This window comes from Lathamus discolor, chromosome 7 (genome assembly GCF_037157495.1).
Source record: "Lathamus discolor isolate bLatDis1 chromosome 7, bLatDis1.hap1, whole genome shotgun sequence".
NCBI lineage: Eukaryota > Metazoa > Chordata > Aves > Psittaciformes > Psittacidae > Lathamus > Lathamus discolor.
In genome coordinates, this window is record NC_088890.1 from 1,045,610 (window position 1) to 1,068,608 (window position 22,999).

At 44.4% G+C, this 22,999-nt stretch overlaps 1 protein-coding gene across 1 annotated transcript in view; it reads right to left on the reverse strand.

The window, feature by feature from the left end:
- Positions 1-22,999, reverse strand: part of EEFSEC (eukaryotic elongation factor, selenocysteine-tRNA specific) — a 103,512-nt gene that overhangs the window by 65,015 nt on the left and 15,498 nt on the right. The window contains exons 2-4 of the mRNA XM_065687353.1: positions 7,020-7,227; positions 5,894-5,990; positions 3,503-3,667 (exon numbers count right to left, since the gene is read on the reverse strand). Coding sequence (XP_065543425.1) covers positions 3,503-3,667; positions 5,894-5,990; positions 7,020-7,227 — 470 coding nt within the window. The remainder of the gene's footprint in view (positions 1-3,502; positions 3,668-5,893; positions 5,991-7,019; positions 7,228-22,999) is intronic.

Sequence of the window (22,999 nt, forward strand, 5' to 3'; positions counted from 1 at the left end):
TGAAGTTTGGATAGAATATGAATATTCATCTCCTCCTTTGGGTTGAATAGATAGGAACTTGAATATAAAGCAAGAAGAAAGATTCTACTTCTTACAAGTGCAGAAAGAACCAACAGTGGTCGGTGCACTTGGCTGCCACGTACCTACAGCATTCGATCACAGGTAAGGCAATGCCGAGTCAACACTTTCAAGGTGACCAGATTTATATCCATTACTGTGTACGTCTCTGTCTGCCTCCTCACTCTATTCAGACTTGACCTCTTCTACAACCTTACACAACTCTTTAGACAGAGAATGATTCCTTTTAACCAACCTGGCACATTTTCTGTGCCCTAAAACATCTCTAAAGGAATATTAACATATCATCACCTGGTTTACCCAATCCTCTAGCATTTCTAGTGTGCTTGCACACTGCAATCCAACACCAGAATCACTAACACCGGGCAGAAAGAAGACCATAGACCACACATCTTGCACTACTCATCACACAAGGACTGAGACAGTCAACGTTCAGACCTAAACTCCTGGTTCTTGCCTGGTTTTCTGCCTTCTAAGTAGCTGATGTTCTTAAGCTGTAATTTCTTTTTCACCTGGATAGGGTAGAGAAAGACACTTCTTCCCCACTGAAAACAATACTGTCCTGTCTCAGTTAAAACATGCTGTAAAAAGACAAAACAGCAGTAGAATTTGACACACATACATTAAATTCCCTGAACAAAATATACTTAAATATTTTGAAGCGATTACCCCAAACCTATCCGTAAAATAAAATAAATCTATAGTGAAAAAAACACCGATTATTCAAACTCCAGGAACTTCTATAAACCAGAAACAGAAACGTCAGGAGCTGTTACAGTTTATAAACTGGAAGACTGTAGAGATTGAAAGACCCCTGCAATAATCTTAAAGGACACTCAGAATTCTGCCAACACGACATTTTTGCTGCAGAAATCCCGGGTTCATGCTCTTCAAGGTAGATTTCAAGTGCCAGGGAGCAAATAGCACTAACTCAATTGGATAGCGAACTGTTTGCTCTGTCAAAGCTTTTTGCCAAACACATATATATATAATTTTTCTTTTCGCTATATGGATAATCAACCCCAGATGGCAATTTACATAGGCAAGAGCATAAAGGAATCCGTGCACCGCTGGTGCTCTCAGCCTCAATCAGAGCGAGCTCGGGCGTTTGAGAATGTCACTGTTTATTTTTAATTGCTGTGTCCCTCCTTTGCGCAGGTTCAAGCGGTCAAAGATGTCGAAGTCCATTAGGAGAACCGGGAGGTGATGCCACTTCATTCGGGGAGAGGGTTCTTCAAATGGAAAAAGCAGCTGGTTTGTAACGTCCCTAAATGCCCAGTGGGCACCCGCTGTCAATCTCAGTTACCATAGGGTCAGGGCAAGAGAAGGTCAGAGAGAGTCATAAACCACAACGTGTTGTGAAATGTGCTTCCTCTGTTACCTTGTAGGCCTGAGAAAGGTTTGACCTCTTATAGGTATCCTAACCCAGCTCTACACAATGCTAGCGGGGCTAAGTACAACACACACGCTTCCAAAAGCTGCTTCCCTTCCCTGTGCCTGGGTTTCCAGACCTGTACAACATGGACATGGATATTCACAAGCTGCTAATGGCAAAATCCACAATGCAGAACTCTGCCCGCCTCTATCACCACTCAGAGGTCTGAGCACATCTTCTGTTTCACACCAGGCAGTGCAAGGATGAATTCCTTAACAGCAACTGAAAATAACTACAACTTTGAGGGAAGCTGTTAACACCATAAAAGCCAAGTGCCTTCTCTTTGTCAGTGACCCATTTACCTGCTAACCTGCCTTTTACTTCACTGTTCCCCCATCACTTAGGAAGAAGCATCTTTTAAAGTCCCACTTCAAATCTTCCCTACCACTCTTTTAAACATGCAAGTTATTAACTGCGTATTTGTCGTCCTCCCCTTCACACGCATTCTCAAGAAGCAGACTAATTCCTAAACACATTTCTCCAAACCATTCTTGGACTACACATGAAGAGCTGAACAGCCTTTTCCAGATACCATCTAGTTACGCATTCTTTGAGCAAGCAATAATGACTCTGCTCTGTCCCACCCCCACCTCCAGAGCACAAATCCACAGAACTCTGGCCAATGCTACGCCAAAAGGCAAGCAGCTAATGAGCCACACAAGGCCCCATTGGGCAGGAGCCATCATCACCCAGCTCTAACCAGCCTTGTCCTCCTACCTACTCCTCCCTCCTTGAGCCCATTGTGCAGGCAGGCCCAGGACAGCAAGCAGGTCACAACAGAAAAGGGAAGGAATGCTGGCAAGGGCAAAGCTTGAGAGGTTGAAACCAGAGCTACAATCCCAGCAAAGCATATTCCCTGCAGGAATTAGAAGCATGGCTCCCGGAATGGGCTGCAGGCTGCAAAGGACAGTATGGGCAGTGAGGAACTCCCCTAGGAAAGCAGACATGGGATACACATCCCCCAAATCACTTTCACACAAAGGACAATATGATGTAAACTAGACAGATGACCAAAAAATCATCAGTTATCAGCAAAACAGTTCAGGTGGATTAAGAATGCCTCACTGAGCCCTTCATTTGCACACTAAGTATGGGCAAAAATGAGAAAGCAGCACATTCACTCAGTGAAAGAACACACTCCCTTAGAGTAACATGACCTGAAGATAACACTGACAGTCCCCAGAAAGGTCCCATCCAGCCTTGGTCAGTCAAAAGCTGCCTCCTCTCAGAACGTAACTGGCTGTGACCCCTGGAAGTGCAGCTGCAAAATGCTCCACAGCTCTTGACCCATTTGGGGCAATTAATAAGGGGGGAAAGTCGGAGCAGCCCACATCAGCACCTGTGAAATAGGCCTCAGCTGTTCCAAGCATAAATTCACCTTGTTTGCCTTTAAAGGACGGATAGATTTTAAGGAAATAAAACAGTAACAACAGTTAAGCAGCCCAAAGACCATTGAAAGACCTTTCAACAGGCTCTCCACAAAGCCCAATGGCAGCAAATCACTGCTGCAGCCCAGCAGAACATGCTGACACCAACTAAAGCCCCAAACAAAGGGAATGTGCATCGAGCATTTCAGTGCCCTCTTGTCATTTCCTTCACTTCCACACATCCCAGGATGTGTGCGCCCTATCCCGATCCTTCTGTAAGCCTTCCCACTGCAGCATGGCTCAAATGAAAGCAACCTCACTCAAACCTTACTCAGCCCCTGGGCACATCCTAGCTTGGAAACATGCCCACCTTGCTTTTTGAATCTGAAAGTCTAACATGCTAATCTAGGTCAGCATTCATTCAACTAAAACTGAGCAGGTAACTTTCCTGGTTGCCTTCTTTAAGAATCTCTGTGTCTCATCCACTAGAAACTGGCTTATAGGAGAGTACAAAGAAACTGAAAATAACTGAACAGTTTCAGACTGGAAGAGAACACTCTCTTCTTTGTTGAGTGTCTCTTTCCATCAAGAAAACTGGGGGGAGTGAAAATGAGAGACTCACCTTGAGGGCAGGAATCTCCACATTGTCACCAAGGCTAACGGAGCCAGAAAGAATAGTCCCTGTCATCACTGTGCCTTGACCCTTGATAGAGAAGCAGTGGTCAACTGCCATAAGGAAGTGTCCCGAGGGGTCTCTTGATGGCAGGTAAGCCTGAGACTTCAGGACCTGAAAAAGAGAAGATAAAAGCAGCACCATGCCTGGGTGAAAAGCCATGACAGCCACGGAGCGAGAGGCAGGCAAGCGGATGATTGATGGAGCAAGCTTGCAGTTTTACTGACTTCAGGCATCTCCCAATGAGCTTAGAACGCACCAATGTCAAATTAAGTGCGTGCCACAGAGGAGCCTCACACTTAGCAGCAGGAACACTTCGATTTTCTGCCTTACAAAGATTTGGTGCTGCACATTTCGCTTGGCTAGCAAAACCGCACCGGCAATAAAGTTACTGCCAAACTCAATACAAACACTGCAGCAAAGCAAAAAGAAAACATCCAGTGCATCGTGTTCCCCCCCCTTTCCTTTCCTCTCTCAAAAGGACAATTTTACAGTGCGTTTTGCTACTTCAGCTTCTTGTGAAAATTAACTGACACACAGATATCAGTGCCCCATAAAGCCCATCCCTGCCTCCCTCCCAGCAAAACTATTACATTGGGTTCAGTTTCCAAAGTCCACTTCCCCTTCAGGTTTCTGTTAACACTTCTTGGAGGACCAAACCACTGAAACACAGCCGCACGAGTACCATTTCCTAGAGACATTCTCCAAGTTCAGGATTTCTGCTTTGCTGACAAATGCTGCTTCTTAAAACCTGTCATCACAGACTGAAGAGCTGAATTACGGAAACAGTCGTGTACCCAGCAGTGTTTCAGAGGAACTGGTTCACCCCCATCTCAAATCGCTTTTGATCTCTGCTCTAACATCAGCACATAAGCTTGGCACTGCCTTGAAATGTCTGCTTTTAAGGTCAGAAACTGCTGGTTAAGCCCAGCCTGTAATGGCAGAGCAATGGAGAGTCTCTTATCAAGGACAGAAAGGATAGCTTGAAGCTTAGCGCAAAAGCTCACACCACATTTGCCATGTCTTCTAATACGAGGTCCCAGTTGACAAACAGCTGCAGTATGGGCATTTCCTTTAAAGGTTTTAACATCCCTGTAAATGTACCCGGAATCAGATGAAGGCAGAACTGAGGACCTGCCTACCTCCACCTCTCTATGCTGCGGGCACAGCCTGGTTCTTGCTCATTCTAGTCTTGCTTTCCATCTTTTGCAGATGTGCAAGGCAAAGTATCACAGAGAAAGATGGTTTCAGCATGAAGACAGCAGCATGGAGTCTACACTCGCTTATGCCAGAACCCTCAAATGTTGTCATTCTTTAAACAATGAAGCTTTCCACAGGTAATCACTGACTATACCTCTCAGACTGCCCAAACAGAAACCCCAAAGCTTAACAGAAGTGCTAAGCCCTCACAATTGCAATCATAATTGGCAGGTGCTATGATCCGGGCACAAACACGTGCCAAAAGGGTTCCTACTTTCCTTAAACTTAACAAATCAAATGAGTAAACTCAGTGGATTAACTCCTTCGTGCCTCAGCTTCCCAATCTAAATAGGGATTAAAGTCACCTCTACACTTTTGGAAGTAAATCAACTGTTTGCCCAATGCTCGAGACCACAGTGATGTGTGCCAAAGAAAAGTCCAGGAGGAAATCAATCATTCTTGAATGCAGAGCAGTATTTGAATGGAGTCAGGAGGCCACACAGAATAATAAGCATTCAAACCAGCGATGGGCTACCTGCTCCCTAGCTGAGCTCTGGCCATCCTGTGCAATGAATGAGGTAAGGGTTGTCTAGGATAAAGTACCATGCACTTAAGCACTGGGTCATAACATACATCAAAGAAAGGAGACAATTCCCAAAGTGTAACGTTTTCCCTTCTTACTTCACAGCTTTACTGTTCTCTTAACCATGGTACAATTATAAACCACCTCCCAAGGATTTAGCAGAATTTTAAAGCTATTTTTTATTCATTAGGCTTTGCAATCTTTTACAACTTTAAAACCAATTTCACCACACATGTGATAGCTGTGTCTTAAGAAACAGCTCTTCAAAAGCATTGAAGCCTTTTGGGGCATCAACCTCAACTTCTCAATCTGTCTAGTTGAAGATGTTCCTGCTCATTGCATGGGGTTTGGACTAGATGAGCTTTGCAGGTGCCTTCCAATCCAAACTGTTCTGTGGTTCTCCATTCACTGGAGGGACTCTCTAAAGTATCAGGTTCCTTAAAACTGATGTTACTGCAAGAGTTTCTCAGCTCTAGATACTAATGCGGTGCACTCCAAAAGACTGAAAGCAAAGTTCAAGCCTATTTTGTGTTATTATGATGCTCTTGAGCAGGTACCTCGATTAATTCAGAAACACCTAGAGGATTCTCGGACTCTGGGGCTTCTGGTCCACCGGGCTTTGCTGCAACAGCAACAATAGGGCACCCGCAGAACCTGAAAGAGAGAAAGACAAGTGCTGTTTGCAACTGTCATTACAACAATCGTAAGCTGAGCTGGAGCCGTAACCTTCACAACAGGAGCCAAATGCAAGGCGGCACATGATGAGTACCCGAGGCTGCAGGCAGACTGCAAGGACAGCAGAAAGGTCTGAATCTGCTGAAATCAAAGCTCTCAAAACACACAAGTCTCAAAGGTGCTGAGAAGAGCAGTACTTCAGTCAGCCCCAGTTTAGCTTTTCTCTTACACTGAATTTTACTCAAGTCCTTAATATGCCATCATAAAGAAGCAGGAACTGCCATATCCAACTAAGCTTCACTTTCTTGTCCTGCTTAAAGTCTCTTTTTCTGTACACCAAAACCTATTCCTTTGATTCTTCAATCAAAATGCGACCTAACAGCTTCTACCCCTGGGCAAAGCCAGCTGTGATCCAGTTTGTGTAACCACCAAATAAATACTGTGTCTATATAATACCTTCTCACTGCATAACACTAACACTTCCACTTGGGAATCTCCCTGCCCTTCGTTCATTATGTACTTCAATTAACTTACCCGAACAGACCTGACGAACACCATCCCGGCCAGAGCCATGTTACACGGTACAAACTTCCAGCACTCTGCTCTCCCTACTTGGGGCAATCCCATTTCTCACCCCCAGTTAAGGCAGAGCTCCATCACTTCCTTATCTCTGGAGAGAAAGCAACTTGCAATTCACAACAAAGCTGCAAGCCCATAAACTAAAACCCAACAAAACCAAACCAGACCTGGATGTTCTGCCCCAGTTTTAGCCAATCCGAACTCCAAACAGCCCTTTAAACTGAAGAGCTGCGTTATAGGAAACTATTTCTCTTTAAATGCTATTTGCAGATGCAAATTCAGGGCTGCATTTGAGTTGCTGGTAATCTTCCCACTCATCACTTTTGCTGGATAATCACGTTTAGAAGCACGCTGGAAGGGAAATGTAACAGAATGTATAACAAAAATACTTGACCCACAAGTTCACTGTTAACATTACCAGCAACTTACTTGGTGTTTTCCAAGGTCTTCTGCATTTTCTTTGTCATCTTCTCAATGGCACTTTGTCTCTTCCCCTCTGGAAGGAGATCTATTTTGTTCAGAACTACCACCATCTTCTGGCAGGCAATCTGCCCAATGACCAAGCACTCTGCTGACTGCGTCTGCATCCCTTTTGTCACATCGATCACCAGCATCATCAGATCAATAATCTGCGCACCTGGAGGAGAAGTCACAGTCACTACTGCAGCAGCATCAAAAGGTGAAGGATCATTTTCTCTAACAGTTTCCTTAAGAGCTGTCAGGATATGTAGAGATACCCAGCGATATGAATACAAGTTCATCCAAGTATGAACGCCTGTAAATAAGACCTTGGGAACTTAAGCTATTACACGCTACCATCGGATCATAAAAAAATACGGAAGCATATGATAGTTTACACGTTCCTCCATATCAACACTTCCAGTTTAAGGTTGTTACCACTGCGTTTAAAAGAAAAAAAAATCAAGCAAAAAAACACCACACACATAGCATTAGCCTCAAAGAAGACGATTTAAGAAGCTAAGCAATATGGTAGAGCCAAGGAACACACACAACACTGCAGACAACTGGATGCTTGAAGCAATCGCAGCAAGAGCCAAGGACCTGGCACATCACATCCAATCCTCAATGACACCCTTGCTTCTTTCAGAGCTCAAGATCTGATGGAAGGGAAGGCAAGATGACCAACGCCAGCAGCAGCTTCACCTGCATCTAAATAAATTGTGAGGAAGAAGCAATTTAAATCCTGCACTACACTGTCATTCACTCCCAGGTCAGCTCTACGTAACTTGAATACATAGCTTCATACACAGCCATACACACATCCAATTCTTCAATCTCAAGATCAAGCCGCTACGATTTTAGGCTGAAATAACCCACCAAGCTCATGGAGCATTCGTATTTTGTTTTCCAACTCCCTGTTGTCACAATCCCTTAGCCCTGTGACTGGAGCAACCCGAGTTTCATGGATTTACCTTAGTTTTCAAGGAAGCTTTTGATGGATTTTAATGAACACTCAGAGTTTCCCTGTCTCACTCCAGGTAACTGGGATACTCTGAATACCCAAAGTACAGCACAGATTTCAACACTCAGAAACCTTAAACAGACTAAAAGCTGAACTACCAGAAAATCCCATGTCAAAACCCACATTTGGAAAGACTACAGAAGCCAGAAATCACGCCGCGTTCTGAATTCAAGGACTTTGAATATCTGCCTTCAGCTTTTGATCGGAAGAACAAGAAATCAATACAACTGCTCCTTGTTCCTCCGACCTCGCCAACCTTCCCCCTGCTTTTTGTTTAAGCCTTCCCCATTGCTCTGACACCAGCTACCCTTGTTCCCAATTCCCATGAACTCCGGATAGGAAACGGTTCGGAGGTTGGAGTGCACGGCTGGAAAAAGTGGGTGGGAATTACTATGAATTTATAACCACAAATGACTGTTTTCTGCCTAGCAAAGCTTTCATCTTGCAACAACGAACGTTAAACCCTTCAGAGCACTAGTGGGATAATCGCATCTCCAAAGCTCCTGCAGGATTTTCACCGATCATTGCAAATCTCTCTCCAAGATAAACTTCACGTCTTCAAAAGTCATTCCAATTTTTATTGTTTCAAGAATTTTGCTCATTTACAGCTTAAGTTGCACCACAAGCATCAGCAGGGCTGAACAAAAGGCTCGGGATTATGGAGTCATAGAATAGTTTGGGTTGGAAGGGACCTTCAAAGGTCATATAGTCCAACTCCTCCTACGAAAGTCTACGATCCGATAGGATTTAGACATGTTACAGACCTGAAGGCCAGGAAGCAAGAGGAAGGAACAGCATGAAAACAGTTCAAGTGAGACACTTCATCAGATGCACACACTTCTGCGACTACATAAAGGCGAGGTTTTTAAACTTAAACACATACAGCCTGCACTAAAATACACCAGACAGTAATGCTCACTACATAGGCAACATCCTTAAAATGAATCGGAAGAATTAAAACCAAACCATCAAGACAAATTGATTAGTAATAAACACACATCCAGGAAAATGATGCACCGAATAAAACATGCATCTAGATAACAGAGGGGAGACTGAGCTGAGCCCTTAGGCAGAAGCTCTTCCCTGTGAGGGTGCTGAGGCGCTGGCACAGGGTGCCCAGAGAAGCTGTGGCTGCCCCATCCCTGGCAGTGCTCAAGGCCAGGTTGGACACAGGGGCTTGGAGCAAGCTGCTCCAGTGGAAGGGGTCCCTGCCCGGGGCAGGGGTTGGAGCTGGAGGAGCTTTAAGGTCCCTTCCAACTCAGTCTGGGATTCTATGATATAACAGGAGACAGGATATGGGCCTGCACAGTTAAGAAGAGTGATATGGAAGGGATGAGCGTTCCATAAGCCCTAAAAGCAGGCAAATGACTTGAAATAGCTCTGAACAAAGCAGACACGTGCAAAGGACAGGCCTGCACATAAAGAAGCAGAGCAATCAAAACCATGTTACCTGCACTGAAGCAGGCCATAGAGAACCAATGATAAAGTTAAACTATAGGGACATTATTTGAATATCTACAGAAAAACACACGGGTGTCACCTTTGTGTTTCACCTACAAAAGAGATGTTCAAAATCAGTCAGAAAGATAAAAAGTGCTCCTGGGCTGCGATTTCTCACTTCGCTTGGAAACAAATAGCGAAGAGATCGACTATCAGAACAGCCTTCATGTGATGACACACAGCTCAGACACAGCCCTGTCCAAGGCAAATTAAACAAACCAGTTGTCATCAGAAAATAGAAAGGGGTGGGGAAAGATGGGAATTCTATTGCAAGATAAGCAGCTAAACCACAGTGAAAACACAAAGTAAAGCAGATAGCCCGGTGAAGAAAAACAAACAGACAGATAACACATGAGCAGAGAGTATGTGGATACCAGCCAGGTCCAGGGAAACACAACAGCGGAAGCGCAAAGAAGAGACCGCAAGAAGCACCAGCTAAACCTGGGGCAGCATAAAAGTACCCTCCCATGGAAGAGAAAGTCCTTGCTTTGAACAGTCACATCCAACCCACTCTAGGGTCTGGATCTTGGGGAGTATCTGATTATGAGCAGCCTTTAGGGAAGTAATTGATTACTCTTTTCCCATGGGACCTGTTGATGCAGAGACATCCTTGATGACAATGACTCCTAAAAGCACAGGAGGCAACAGCTCTGTTTCCTTATACTGGCCATCAGCTCCATCCCTCAAAAGAAGAGCAAAACAATACCACATCATCCACAGCTCGTGTTCCTGATGGAGCTTCTCAGCTCCCCTCCAAACATGGAAACCAGGGATGACCCAGAAGAACAGTAGGCATTGAAAAGGTGTGCCTTGATGAACTTCTGGTCTTCAGGAGAAATTCACTGAATGCTCTGCATTTGTGTTGTTTAGCATCTTAGAGCTTCAAACCTCTAGTCAAACCAGAGCTCCAGGCACCAAGGCTGCAGACCTTCAGCCCCTGCATCACATCCCTTGGAAATGTGTTGTATAGCATCACACAGCTTTGATTTCCATACAGCTCATACAAGCAAAGCACGCTTGATTTTGCCCAATGAAGCTTAAGGAGACAAACTCTGCAACGTGTATGTGCTACTGCCTCACATCCTTACACAAAGGCATACAATTAGTAAAACCCATCTGTTCCACCAGTGTTCACAGGGTACCACCACGGGAGAAACCAACCCGCAGGCTGCACGTTTAAGAACGGTAAAGCACCGTAATAGCCATGTTTATTGTGTAACAGAACGTTATGTCTTAAATAACAACTCTCCTCCCACCTCCATCACAGAAGTCGCTGCAGTTCTGCATGTACATGAGCTTAAAACACCTCCTGCTTCTGCAACCTGTTGCACACTTGTAAATTATACACAGATACACATCCCCAAGCTCCCAGGCTGAGCTGTGTGCAGCTAGAGCTGTACAGCAAAGCCAGCATTTGCATTGAGTTAAAGAGGGTATTATTAGGTCTAGAAAACCAAAACATTTCAGCCTCTCATATTACTTCAACAGTTCCAAAAGCTTACTACTATTTTATGTGCACTGCACCCACCTGCGGAGCCATTCAGTTATGAAGTCCATGCACTAACAATTTCACCCTTACTGAAAGGAGAACCACGAAGCCTTTGCAATGAACAGACAACACCTCAACCGCTTTCTCTTCAAGAAATGTATAGAAACAGACTGGGTTGTGGACCTTAAAGCTCATCCAGTTCCAACCCCTGCCACGGGCAGGGACACCTTGTCCAAAGCCCCTCTCCAGGCTTCTTACTGAAGAATCACAGAACCATCAGGGCTGGAAGGGACTTTTGGAGATAGAATCATAGAACAGTTTGGGTTGGAAAGGACCTCAAGATCATCCAGTTCCAACCCCCCTGCCATGGGCAGGGACACCTCACACTAAACCATCCCACCCAAGGCTCTGTCCAACCTGGCCTTGAACACTGCCAGGGATGGAGCACTCACAACCTCCCCGGGCAACCCATTCCAGTGCCTCACCACCCTCACAGGAAAGAATTTCCTCCTTAGAGCCAATCTAAACTTCCCCTGTTTCAGTTTGAACCCGTTACCCCTTGTCCTGTCACTGCAGTCCCTGATGAAGAGTCCCTCCCCAGCATCCCTATAGGCCCCCTTCAGGTACTGGAAGGCTGCTATGAGGTCTCCACGCAGCCTTCTCTTCTCCAGGCTGAACAGCCCCAACTTCCTCAGCCTATCATCTAGTCCAACACACTGCTATGTAAATGTAAGTCAAGGACATCACAGCATTTACAAGTACTACTATCTTGGCAAGCACAATTTTAGCTTAGTATTAGAGTAACCAGAATCCATCAATATAACGCCAACTGGCTCCCAAACAGTAACAATGGACTAGAGTGAAAGGAAGAACAGAGGTGTGGGTCACATCCCTGGGTGGGCAAGGGGAGGTTTGTGCCACCTCAGGCACAGATTTGACTCGTGGCTTCTTTAAGCTACTGCGCCCTGTTCCTGCTTCAGGTAATCTTTTTAGCTGACTCTGCACAAACAGTGCAACTCCTGTTCACAGGCACCGAAAGGAAGCAGAAAATGGAATTTGAAATGTAAAAATAAAGTAATTGTGGGCCATGGGCTATAATTTGATTTCACGCTCTACAAGGAAATGAAAGAGGACTTCCTTAAACATACCTTGCCTTTTTTTCTTAAATGTGCTTTTTACCATGTTAGGATTTCCTCCAGTGCAGAAGAGAAAATAGGATTGTAGAAAATGCACCGGTCTCAAGTGTCATTGCTACTCAGGGGCAAAGCTCGGTTTTAATGTGCACTTCCCATTCTGGGGAAGAGGAAATTCTTCAATTAATAAACCGGGTGGACTGAGGCGAGTTTTTAGGGTTTAATCAATTTCATCTGCAGGCAGCATAAAAAGCCCGACTATTCCAGCACTTCGGCCTCCCCGATCCCCCTTCCACAAAAATAATAAAATCAATGTTTTATCCCAAATTCTTTGAGGTTTCTATCTCCTGTCTCAGGAAATATTGTCTATATCATGCCGTGAGTATGAAACTTCCCCTCTCCACCCCCCCTTTTTGTTAAGGATCTTTATTCAGCAACAACTACATTATTCTCCGCTTTCATATACAGTAACACTGTGGGAGATGCTACAAGGCACACAGGATTTTGCTAGCTACCTTAGGGGAGGCATTGTGATGAATAAGGAAGATGTTTGATGGGATAGGAAATCCCCCCAAATTGAAGCAGAAATAGGAGGTGTGAGGGGGGAGAGCCGTGCGCGCAACTGGAGCGCATGAATTACACATGAAGAAACCCTCTATAGAGCAATGCAAATCGGGGATCAAAACTGAGACCATGACTTTCATTAGGAAACACTTTGAAAAGAACAGGAATTCACAGAGTTCAGGCATCCCACCACCATTTCCAGGCACCATTCCTGAAGACTGCAGTGGCTGTAAGCGCACAGGGAGCTGAGCGGCTTCAGTCTCTGGGTAGCTGGGAACACCTCCGATAGCAAGGGCCAGACCAGCCATACACACACTAGACTTCTTTCTGAATGCCCAGTAAAGCTTAGAATTATCCATATTACATTTGATTTTAGAACTATAAACTGCTGGTTGCACAAATCCCCTTCAAATCAAAACCAGCCACTAAGGTCTTTCCTAAACTGACTGCTACAAAGAGAAAGCAGGATGACCATAAGGGCAGAATTCAGAGTCCATTTCTTGTATGTGAAATAACCTGTCCTTACAGTTACGTGTATTCAACTACAAACTCTAAGTGATGGAAAGAGAGAATTGCTAATAAGGAATAAGAGAGTACTTTTGCAAAAGACTTCATGCAACAATCCTACTGGACTACTTTATACCCAGAGGGAACACCGCGCAGTATCATCCTGAAGAGGCTAAAGGCAATGAGAGTTTCTATCCTCTCCTTTGACAAGCCATCCAAGGAACATGGAATATGCTCTAACTACATGTCAGAAACAAGTCTGTGCTCTTCGAAGAGAAGAAATGCCTATAATGATCAGAGTATGTCAATAACCTCAATTGGCCATGCTGAAGTAGCATGAACAGAGCTGATAAGACCTCCATGAAGGTCACACTAAGACAAAGGTATACCTTCCACAGATTTATTACTATATGCTGATGCATCGCGGTATTGCACACAGGAATGATCTTACATTCAATGGACATCTTACTGAGGGAAGAAGAGATGATCCTTTATGGGGTAAAACCAGAGATTGCTTCCAACCTAACCTGTTTTATGAGGAGATAGTCCGATAAGAGGGAAAACACTTAAAAACCACAAGATCATAGAACAAACCTGCCCATGAGCACTTTCCGGGACACTTGATGATCTCAGGCTTAGGTAATCCGTTATTACGGGAAGGCAAGCTTTGGGCAGGACAGCTCTGCATGTAGGCCAGTTATTTTAAAGTCCATTATGCCAACCTCTCCAAGTGTTTTATTCTTGCTACAAATTAAACAATACTTTAAGCTTTCAGAGACTCTAACCAGAAGCATGCAGTGAGAAACAGTGCCTTGAATCTTCACTCGAAGCTGAATAAACGGTCTATATACTGTTAGGAAGTGTTGGAAGAAACCCAGTAAGTACAAATGTATTTATACAAATACTAGTACTATTACTTTAGAAAGTTATGAAAAGACATAGTCATTATATGCTGTTCAGTGCAAAGCTGGTTTACGTTTAGAAGCAGTCAGAACAGGTAAAGTATTACGCTGTATATGTGATGCAATATTGAAATGAAATCCTGCATTCAGATCTAACCGCTCTCTGAAAAAGGAACCTGGAAGGTAAAGCAGCTTCAAAAATAGGAAACAAGACAAATGCAGCTGCATTCTTCACATACAACTTCATTTACAAAGAAAAATCCATGTTAACAGCATGCAGTGACAAGCGCACACGAAGCCGAGCAAGAGAAGGGGAATAAAACATCTCTACTCTAAGAGCACAATCACTTATGAAACTCTAAATCACACAGCAACCCCAAACTCAGCGCTGCTGACACCACCTGGCTCCAGGCAAATGAAAGCACAGATTTGATACTTCCACAATTAAGGTTTTCAAAGCTACAACCAGCTGGATGAAGCTTCATCCTTTATAATACATTTCTGGGTTTATCCTGTGTAAGAGGCATCAGGATGAAACTTAAACCAAGAGATGTTTCATTCTTGCCTTGAGCCTCTGAAATGTTCACGTTGACCGACTGTAAAGATGACGTAGCAAATGAGATGAGTAACTACCAGGGTCTGGCATTTCAGCTCCTGTTCCTCAAAATATTCCTGAAGAAAAGCAGAAAATCACCTACAGATAGTGAGGGACAGGGTAAAAACCCCTGCCTTGTAACAAGAAATGCCGTGTAATACATGGCACAGGTGAAAAAAGGAGGTAAAGCATCATATGAGAGAAGACATCCTTCTGCCATATGCATCCAAGTCCTTTTCTGTAATACTACCTATTACCTGATCTGCATTTGCACACTGACAAGGCATGAACTGGACAGAGTCCAAAAGAGACCTCTACTTATTTTAAGGCTGGAAACATTGGCTGTGGTAGGGTTTAAAAAGCCTACCTATCTTGAAAAGCAACCGTCACTTTGAGTAGACACAGATGACTGCTACAAAAAAAGTCCGCATTTGCTGAACTGCACAGCACCATGGTATTTCAGCTGCATTGATTTCTGCCTTGGCTGCAAGTCCAAAGTGCATAAATTGTGAATTAGTTAGCAAACATTAACTTTTTCAGGTGTCATTCTATGAATGTATGCAAATGCAGACACCAGTAAAGCTGGAACATCAAATACTGAGGATGCTGCACAAAACTAGGGTAAAAGTTACCCAACATTTTAGACTGAACATCATTACGCTGCTCATCATCTCTGGAGTACAACCCATGGCATGCAGCAGGAAAAAATGGTTATTTCATGCACATGAAAGCAAAACAAAGCAAAGAAGAAACCCACAGGGCTGATACTTTTTGGGTCGTAACCTTCTTATTTTTGTACTATGTGCCTGTCCTGCACCTCGCATGAAAAGGTTCTGTTCCATAATTTGGCACCCAGACTATAAAACACCAACAGGAAAAAGCCATGTCAGGTTTCTCGGGTCACAAACGACACGGGGAAATAGCACCTGTAACTCTACTGATTCCTATCAGACCCAGACTTTGAGGTTCACAATGAAGTGCCCTGTTCCTTCTGTACGGAGCTGAGTCCATAAAACAAGGTTTCTGCAACAGCGTGGCAGGGAGCTGTACAGTAAATCAACGCTATGTGTTTGTGCTTCGGGGAAAAGAAAGGTGCTAAACAAAAGATGGATACCCCACTCCGACCTCCTCAGCTGATAGCGTGGGCTCAAGGTCCCAGTAAGCTCTCCTATGGGCCAACGAGTGACTAATTCAAGTGCCAGGCTTCTCAGAGCTGTTTTGCTTTCGTATCAAGGTCACGTGTGGTTTGGCACTGCTCTGAAGTATTAAACATAACATTACGCTTGGGCCTTACATAGTGGCCATAAATGGTCCCTGAAGGTCCATAAAGTCTTTAGAGCAACCACTGAAAAGCAAACAGGTCAGAAGAAACAAGATAAATCCCAGCACAGACCTTTTTACAGTCTTGGCTCGTATCAGCTTCACATTTGCTCTCTACAATATCTGCCACTAAGTTCCAAAGACGAAACACGTATTTACACGTGATAATGCTAATTATGTTACAAAAAACATGACCACCCTCCCTCTCCACCTCTCAGAGGGCAGACAGACATTGCCTTTGAAGCTATTGCCAAGACCAGAAACAGCAAACAGCGGCTAAGCAGCACAAAAGGAATCAAGCATCCGAAGAACTAAGGCGGCACTGAACCCGCATGAATGAGGGCACGAGCCCATCCCCAGTTCTGCCACACACCTGGACTCTTCTGCTCCACCCCTCAAGCCTCACTTCACACCGGGCAGAGACACACTATTCCCAGCCTCAGGAATGTTGCACCTGAGCGCTGAGACAAATAGTGAGTGAGAGCCTCTGCAGTACCAACAGGCATGGAAATTCCTGTTACTTCCCTACAGGCAGCAGGAACCCAAGGCTTCAGCCTGCAGCAGGCTATACCTTTAGAGGCTTATCACTATGAAAAACCAAGCCCTACAAAGTCCTATAAACATGCTTACAGCCCTACAAAGCCAGGTCTGTACTAGAGAGACAAAAGCAGCGCATTAAAGATGACCGGAATAACTTGATAGTCTCCAAGGTTGTTTCAGGGAGAGCGGTACCTAAACAGGCAAACCGCACCTACACACATCCCTTCTCCTTCAAACCAGCTTCCGTGTTAGCTTTTCAGACAACCCCACACACAGGAACAGCACAACTGAAATGTTTCCTAATGGACGTGTTCCTACTTCTGCATGTATGCAAACACACCGTTAACATAAAGTACTAGACTCCAAGGGGCGGCACAGGGGGAAAGGCACCAGCACAATAACTACAAAGTTCCTCTGAATCCTGTTCTCTTTCAGTGCTATTTCACAAGCGGCTCATCAACGTTTCAAGTTCCCCTGAAATCCTTCCCAGATGATATTGTCACATTCGCACATCCAGGATTTGATCACATCCCTGCCCATGTTCTAATGCAGAGAGAAACAGCGCGTCTCAGAAACCCTGACACAAGCAATACACAACTGGAGCACTCGATTAGTTCAGGACATAAAAACCATGCTGTGCTAAATGACCAACTAGCTGGGGTTTTTTCCCCTCCCAAAAGACAGGAGAATTGTTACTACAGAGCATCTATTGCCTCCCTCTGGGTGCTCAGGAGAACTACTCAAATACAAACATCTTGGAACATGTTAGGATTTAAGTATATTTGATCAGTTTAACATTACATGACAGTAAGACCTTTTTTTGTTATCTTTTATATTAACTTAAAGTCCTGCCTGGCCAAAGGTATCTCACTGTAAATTCTTGTTCATTCTTCTGCCATATCTTTGACTGATCAATCTAACAAAAAGGTTTAAGCAGCAGTCATAAGAACCAGCCATACCCAGACCTGAATATATATTTAGACACACAACTCCAAACGCACAGAACCTCTAAACAGCAGTCTGCAGGCAGTCAGAGAACAGGAATAGCTATGGAAGTTTTACCTTAGAGTAGTGCCAAGCTACCTTGAAATCTGCAACTCCCTTAAGCTTTCCCCTACCTAAATTCAACTGCCCTGAACATCACCAAATGCAAACGGATCCCCAAACACACATCAATTAACACCTCAATCAGAGACTCACTACCAGATTCTCTTCTCTCCACCTCTGCCAGTTCAAGGACATCCATTCTCCAGTGCACCTGCAGCTTTAGGTGGCTCAAGGAACACCACTAAGAATCCGATTTTAAACTTGGCACAAATCGAGAGCATATTTCTATGAGCCTAAGGAAGAAAACATTTCTTACACAATTCTGCACATCACCAGTCCAAAAGTAAATCTCCAATCCATCATCCTACAATAAAGAAAACCCCGTTTCCACGCAAAGCTGGAAACAGATTCACCTGATTCTACTCTTTAACCATTTCAAGCCTTGAGCTACCTTGCCTCTAGCTTTGAAATAAAGCATCCAAAGGTCAGAGATCCCACACCAAGGAGCCTGGTTTGTACAAAAATCCAGTACCATGATGCTTTTTACAACAGTACATGGAACAGAAGAGTTACGGTAGGCTATGCGAAGATTCATGCCCAGATCTCAGATCTGTTCCATCGTAGGATGCTGAAAAGATGCTTTTTAAAGGAAAAGAAATTGAGAGGTTTTGGGGATTGGGTTTTTTTGTTGGGTTCCCCCCAAAGAAGGAAAAACTAGACTGCTAGGGGCAAAGAAAAAAGCATTCTTCGGTTTTCTCTTCACCCTCCACAACACTGAAATAACATCAGTCAGGGTTATAAACATCTGTAACTGCCAGGGGAATGTACAATACAGTCAGAAACTCCAGGCCCACGTATCCTGTAGCTCCGCACTTCACAAACAAAAGGTTGGGGGAAAGAAAGAGGGGGTGGGGGTACAGGGAATAAAGGCTTAAAGATTAAAGTCACAGGCAGAGACAGACGGCTCCGTTTTTTAATAACTGAAAACACGAGTTGTGCCTGAATGTGCTCATTGTTTTGTGGCGGGGGGGAGCGGCTCTGCGCGCGGGACTGGCTGGCGACAGAACTGCCTTTGCATCAGAAATAAGATGGACAAAAAGGAAAAGGGGGTGGGGGGGAGAAGGACACCAAACCCAAGCCCTAATTTCCCCTCTTGTAATGGTTAATGGTGCATTCAGGTAGAGATCAACAAATGACCCCAACCTTGCCTTTATTAAACCCGGGAAGAGTCAGGCACTAGAAGTACCTGATTGTAAGAGCCTAATGGACACGATGGAGGAGATGCCTGAAAGCTTTATGCTGTGAAGGAAGACAGGCTACAACAGGAACATCCTCCCCAGCCCACAGGCATGGCTATGGAACAGCTTGCTTATAAATCAATTTCTGCTAGGGCTTTTTTTGGACAATAAAACCAGCGCTGCAAGGCTAAACTATGGGAGCTAAGCAGATTTTTATGGGGATTCAAGAAGTTTAGCTGCCATGAGGAAGTTCTTAAATCCGTTTTAAAAAGCATCAGCTATACTTTCAGCAAGCCAAGAGGGTCACGAGTTCCGTGCACTTCAGTCACTGAAGTCATTAGCTTTAATAGTAGAGTATTGAAAGACTGAAAACGTTTGGGTTTAGTTTTCAAAACAGTTTCTCTCTCAAAAAAAGCCTAAGAGTAGAAGGTGCTTCTGGCGACTCAATATCCACGATTACAAATGGGTATTATTTTGAGATCTCATATTTTTTATTCACAAGTTTTAATCTAAAAGGGTGGGGAGATAAATCATAAGCATCTCCTAAAAGGGGAAATCCTTATGATTTAGTTCAGTGAACAGATTTCTGTGGGTTAGATCCCACTGGTGCCCAGGAACCCATCTGAAGTTGAACACGAGTCCAGTTCCATTGCCAAGTGCCAATGGATTGCAGGTAAACGAGCAATCTAAAACGTAAAACAACATCAGCTCGTTCTTTCAGTTTCACTCTAGTCTAGCCTAAGACGTTACTATAACAGAGCTTTTGTTTTACTGCAGTTCTTTTACCTGCCAGCTTTGCTTTAACCATAGACAGAGAGGAGATAATTCAACCAGACAACAGGCTCTTTCATCTCAAGCCATGAGGCTCCCGGCCACAACATCTCGGGGAAGAGGGAGGCACACAACAGGAGTCAGTGAAACGCAGCCTCCAGCCCAAAGCAGCCCCACTGCGGAGCGAGGCACCGGTGGCCACAACACGGCTCCTGGACCAAAACCATCCCACCTGGGATGCTCCAGCCATCAGCCCTCTTTGTTGATGCAACACGTCTGCATCATCAGCCACTGGGCACCTTGTGAAGATTAAAACTGGTGTGGAGAGCTGCTGTCTGCTTAGCAAAGGAAGGACAGACAGAGCCCATGTCAGAGAGGGAGGGGAAAAAGGAAAAGCCGAAACATGAGCTGAGCAGCGGTGCGGAGGATAAAGGCAGGCTTTGTTTTACTGTCTCATACCAAGTACGAACAGAGACTCATCACTGGCCTGAGCCTGAGCTGCACCATTCGTTTTGTACACAGCACAACTTACTTTTCCTCATGGAGCTAAACTAACCCTTCCTCAAACACAGCTTCTGCTGATGCTCTGATTAAATACTCAAGCCTAGGTGAAACCTGTAAATAGCAGAGACCATCATTCTGCCCATGCTATCCATTCGGATGCTTCAGAAGCTCAAACAAAGGCATTCTTACATAGCAGACAAAACTTGTTATACAACTGATTCTGTCCAGAAGGTCTCACATGCACAAGCAATTAAAACACATGAAAAACCCAAAATGCTCTTGGAGGACCCACTGGATATATCAAGCCGAACTAAGAGTTGGGAGACAGCTACTAAATTAGACAAGAAATACTAATTCCTTTTAATCTTTCCAATGCAGAAGTCAGCCCAAAAATACAAAGCAACGTTTAAAGGTACATCGTTGGGAGATCACAGGAGAAAACCACACTAGTTTCTATCCTCTGAAACAAGCAGTCCCCACCAGTGCTGTCCCTAAAGAGCTCAAGAGCAACAGTAAAAGGCAGCAAGAGAAAGCACAGTCTGGATTCTAGTTTCTTGCTCTTAGGAAACGGCGAAGAGGGTGGTAATTCACCGTGTACAACCAAATTGTACATGAAGGTTTAAAAGCAGCCAATTAAAGCTAACATTATGGAATGGGACTGAGGTCCGAGTGGAAGGCATTAGACACGCATTCCAGACCCCGGCTCCAGAGTCCGCCTGCCAGGCAGATACTGTACAAAGTACAAAGGGTCAAGGAGTTGCTCTCGCAGGGAACCCCAGCTTTGACCAGGAGCCATGACAGCTTGCCCAGAAGGAAACACGGAATGGCATCAAGGCTGTGGAGCTCAGAAACGCTTGGTCATCACCTGCACTGACAGAATGCTATGGATAGAGTGTGAGGATGTCAGTCAAGGAAGGGCAAATCTCACTGCCATCTACAATCAAACGGAGGAGGAAAAGTAAGGAACAAAGAAAGAAACCACTACAACAGTAACAAACACGCCTCTTTCAGCTCAAAGCTCCTACACATCTCACTTTCAACTAGAGCTTTACTTCTCTGTCAAGCAGATCCATGCAGAACGATTAAAAGAGCTACCAATATCTAGTGGGAAGCTAGAAAAGACAGACTGCCTCAGGTCACCAGGACTGTATTACATTTAGCTTAAGAGTCTTCTGTACTTTGGTGCATGGGCAACCCCGATTTTGATGCAAGACTCGATTTCTGTGACAGAACCACAGGAAACTGGAGCACTTATTTCTGCTGCAGCAAGTAAGCAAATGGAAAAAATAAGGATAGAAAAAGAGTTGTGTGACTCCTGTGTCAGGGATTTCAACACACAACTGGGTCCATATGCAAACTGGGAAATCCATTCAACTCCATGATACACAACTCCAACTTCCAAACCTTCAGCATCTCCAGAAGCCAACGAGAATTACATCCCTTACAAGAACAGCAGTGCTGGAGCGAGGATGAAAAACATATCCATGCAAAACCAAAGTCAGGTTGTCCTCAAGAAAGACACCCTGCAAACTAGCTCAGTTTCCATGCCACGTTTTCTTTCAAGCACCTGCATCCCCACACAGCAATAGCAGTACAGAACACTGAAACAAAGAAATCTCTACAACAAATCAGTCCCAAGCAACTAAATGAAGGATGGGAAATGGGATACTTTCACTCCCTGCACTGTGCCCAAATAATCAGAGCCAAAATAAGCAGGAATATTTTGGAAAACAAGTTTTTCTGGACACCGTGTAGCCAGCAGTCAGTCAACCGGCCCTGCCGCAGTGCTGAGCGCTGGGTGCCTTGTTAACCTATGCATTTCGGATGAAGAGTAGCTGAAGAGATAACGCTGCCATTCAGTTGCTCTTGCTGAGGTTTTAAGAGTTAATAATGCGCTACCAAGGAAACTTTTTAACATGCACAACCACTGCAAAATTGTCACTTGAAGCCATACCGAAAGCAGTGATCTATTAGTTCGTTCTCAGTTCACTTCAAGGGAGTTTTCAGCATTTAAAGGCTGTCACTTCTCTTTCAGAGTCACCACTCAGAATCTGATAGAGATTAATTTTGCAGTCAGTTCTCTGGCCTTCAGTCCACAGCAGACATCGGGCCCTGTCTAACAACTGAGTATCACACCATGACAACAAGCAGCATCCTGCAGAGGTGGTCGTTCCCCTAAGTCACATCACACTGTGCCAAAGAATCCTCTCCCAGGAAGCCACTGCGGAGCGTACGGTCCCATTCCATGCTTCCTGCCGGGCCAACAGACGGGCTTTTGACAGTGTATTTCCTTTAATTTGCTTTTCTGCTGACTGGGATTGCACCAGATCCACACCTCGCTGCAGAGCAGCCCAAGGGGCAACAGTCATGTAAATCCCACATCCCAGTACTTCAGAACAAAACAAACTGTACCAGGATGGACCCACTACCCCGACAAAGCACTCCAGATACTGCAGGCCATATGGTACTTCTGTTTCACATTGGTACACTCGCCATATAATTAATAAAAGTCCACTATAATATAAAAGGTGATGCTCACTCTAAAGGAGGAAAGCAGTGCAGAGTTCAGTTACTAAATAAAGCTAGACACAATACTTGCCAAGATTAGAGTTTATACTGTATTAAGAGGGGCTGGGATTTAATGATCTATAACTACACAGAGATAAGAAGCAGTAGCAATGCTTGAGTAAATGTTTTCAAAGGTACCAATAGAGGGGAAGGTGAAAAGAGAAGGCATCTTCATTTATAAACAGATGATCTTATAACAACATTTGGCAGCAGAATAAGTGCTGTACAAAGATATTCCACATTTCACT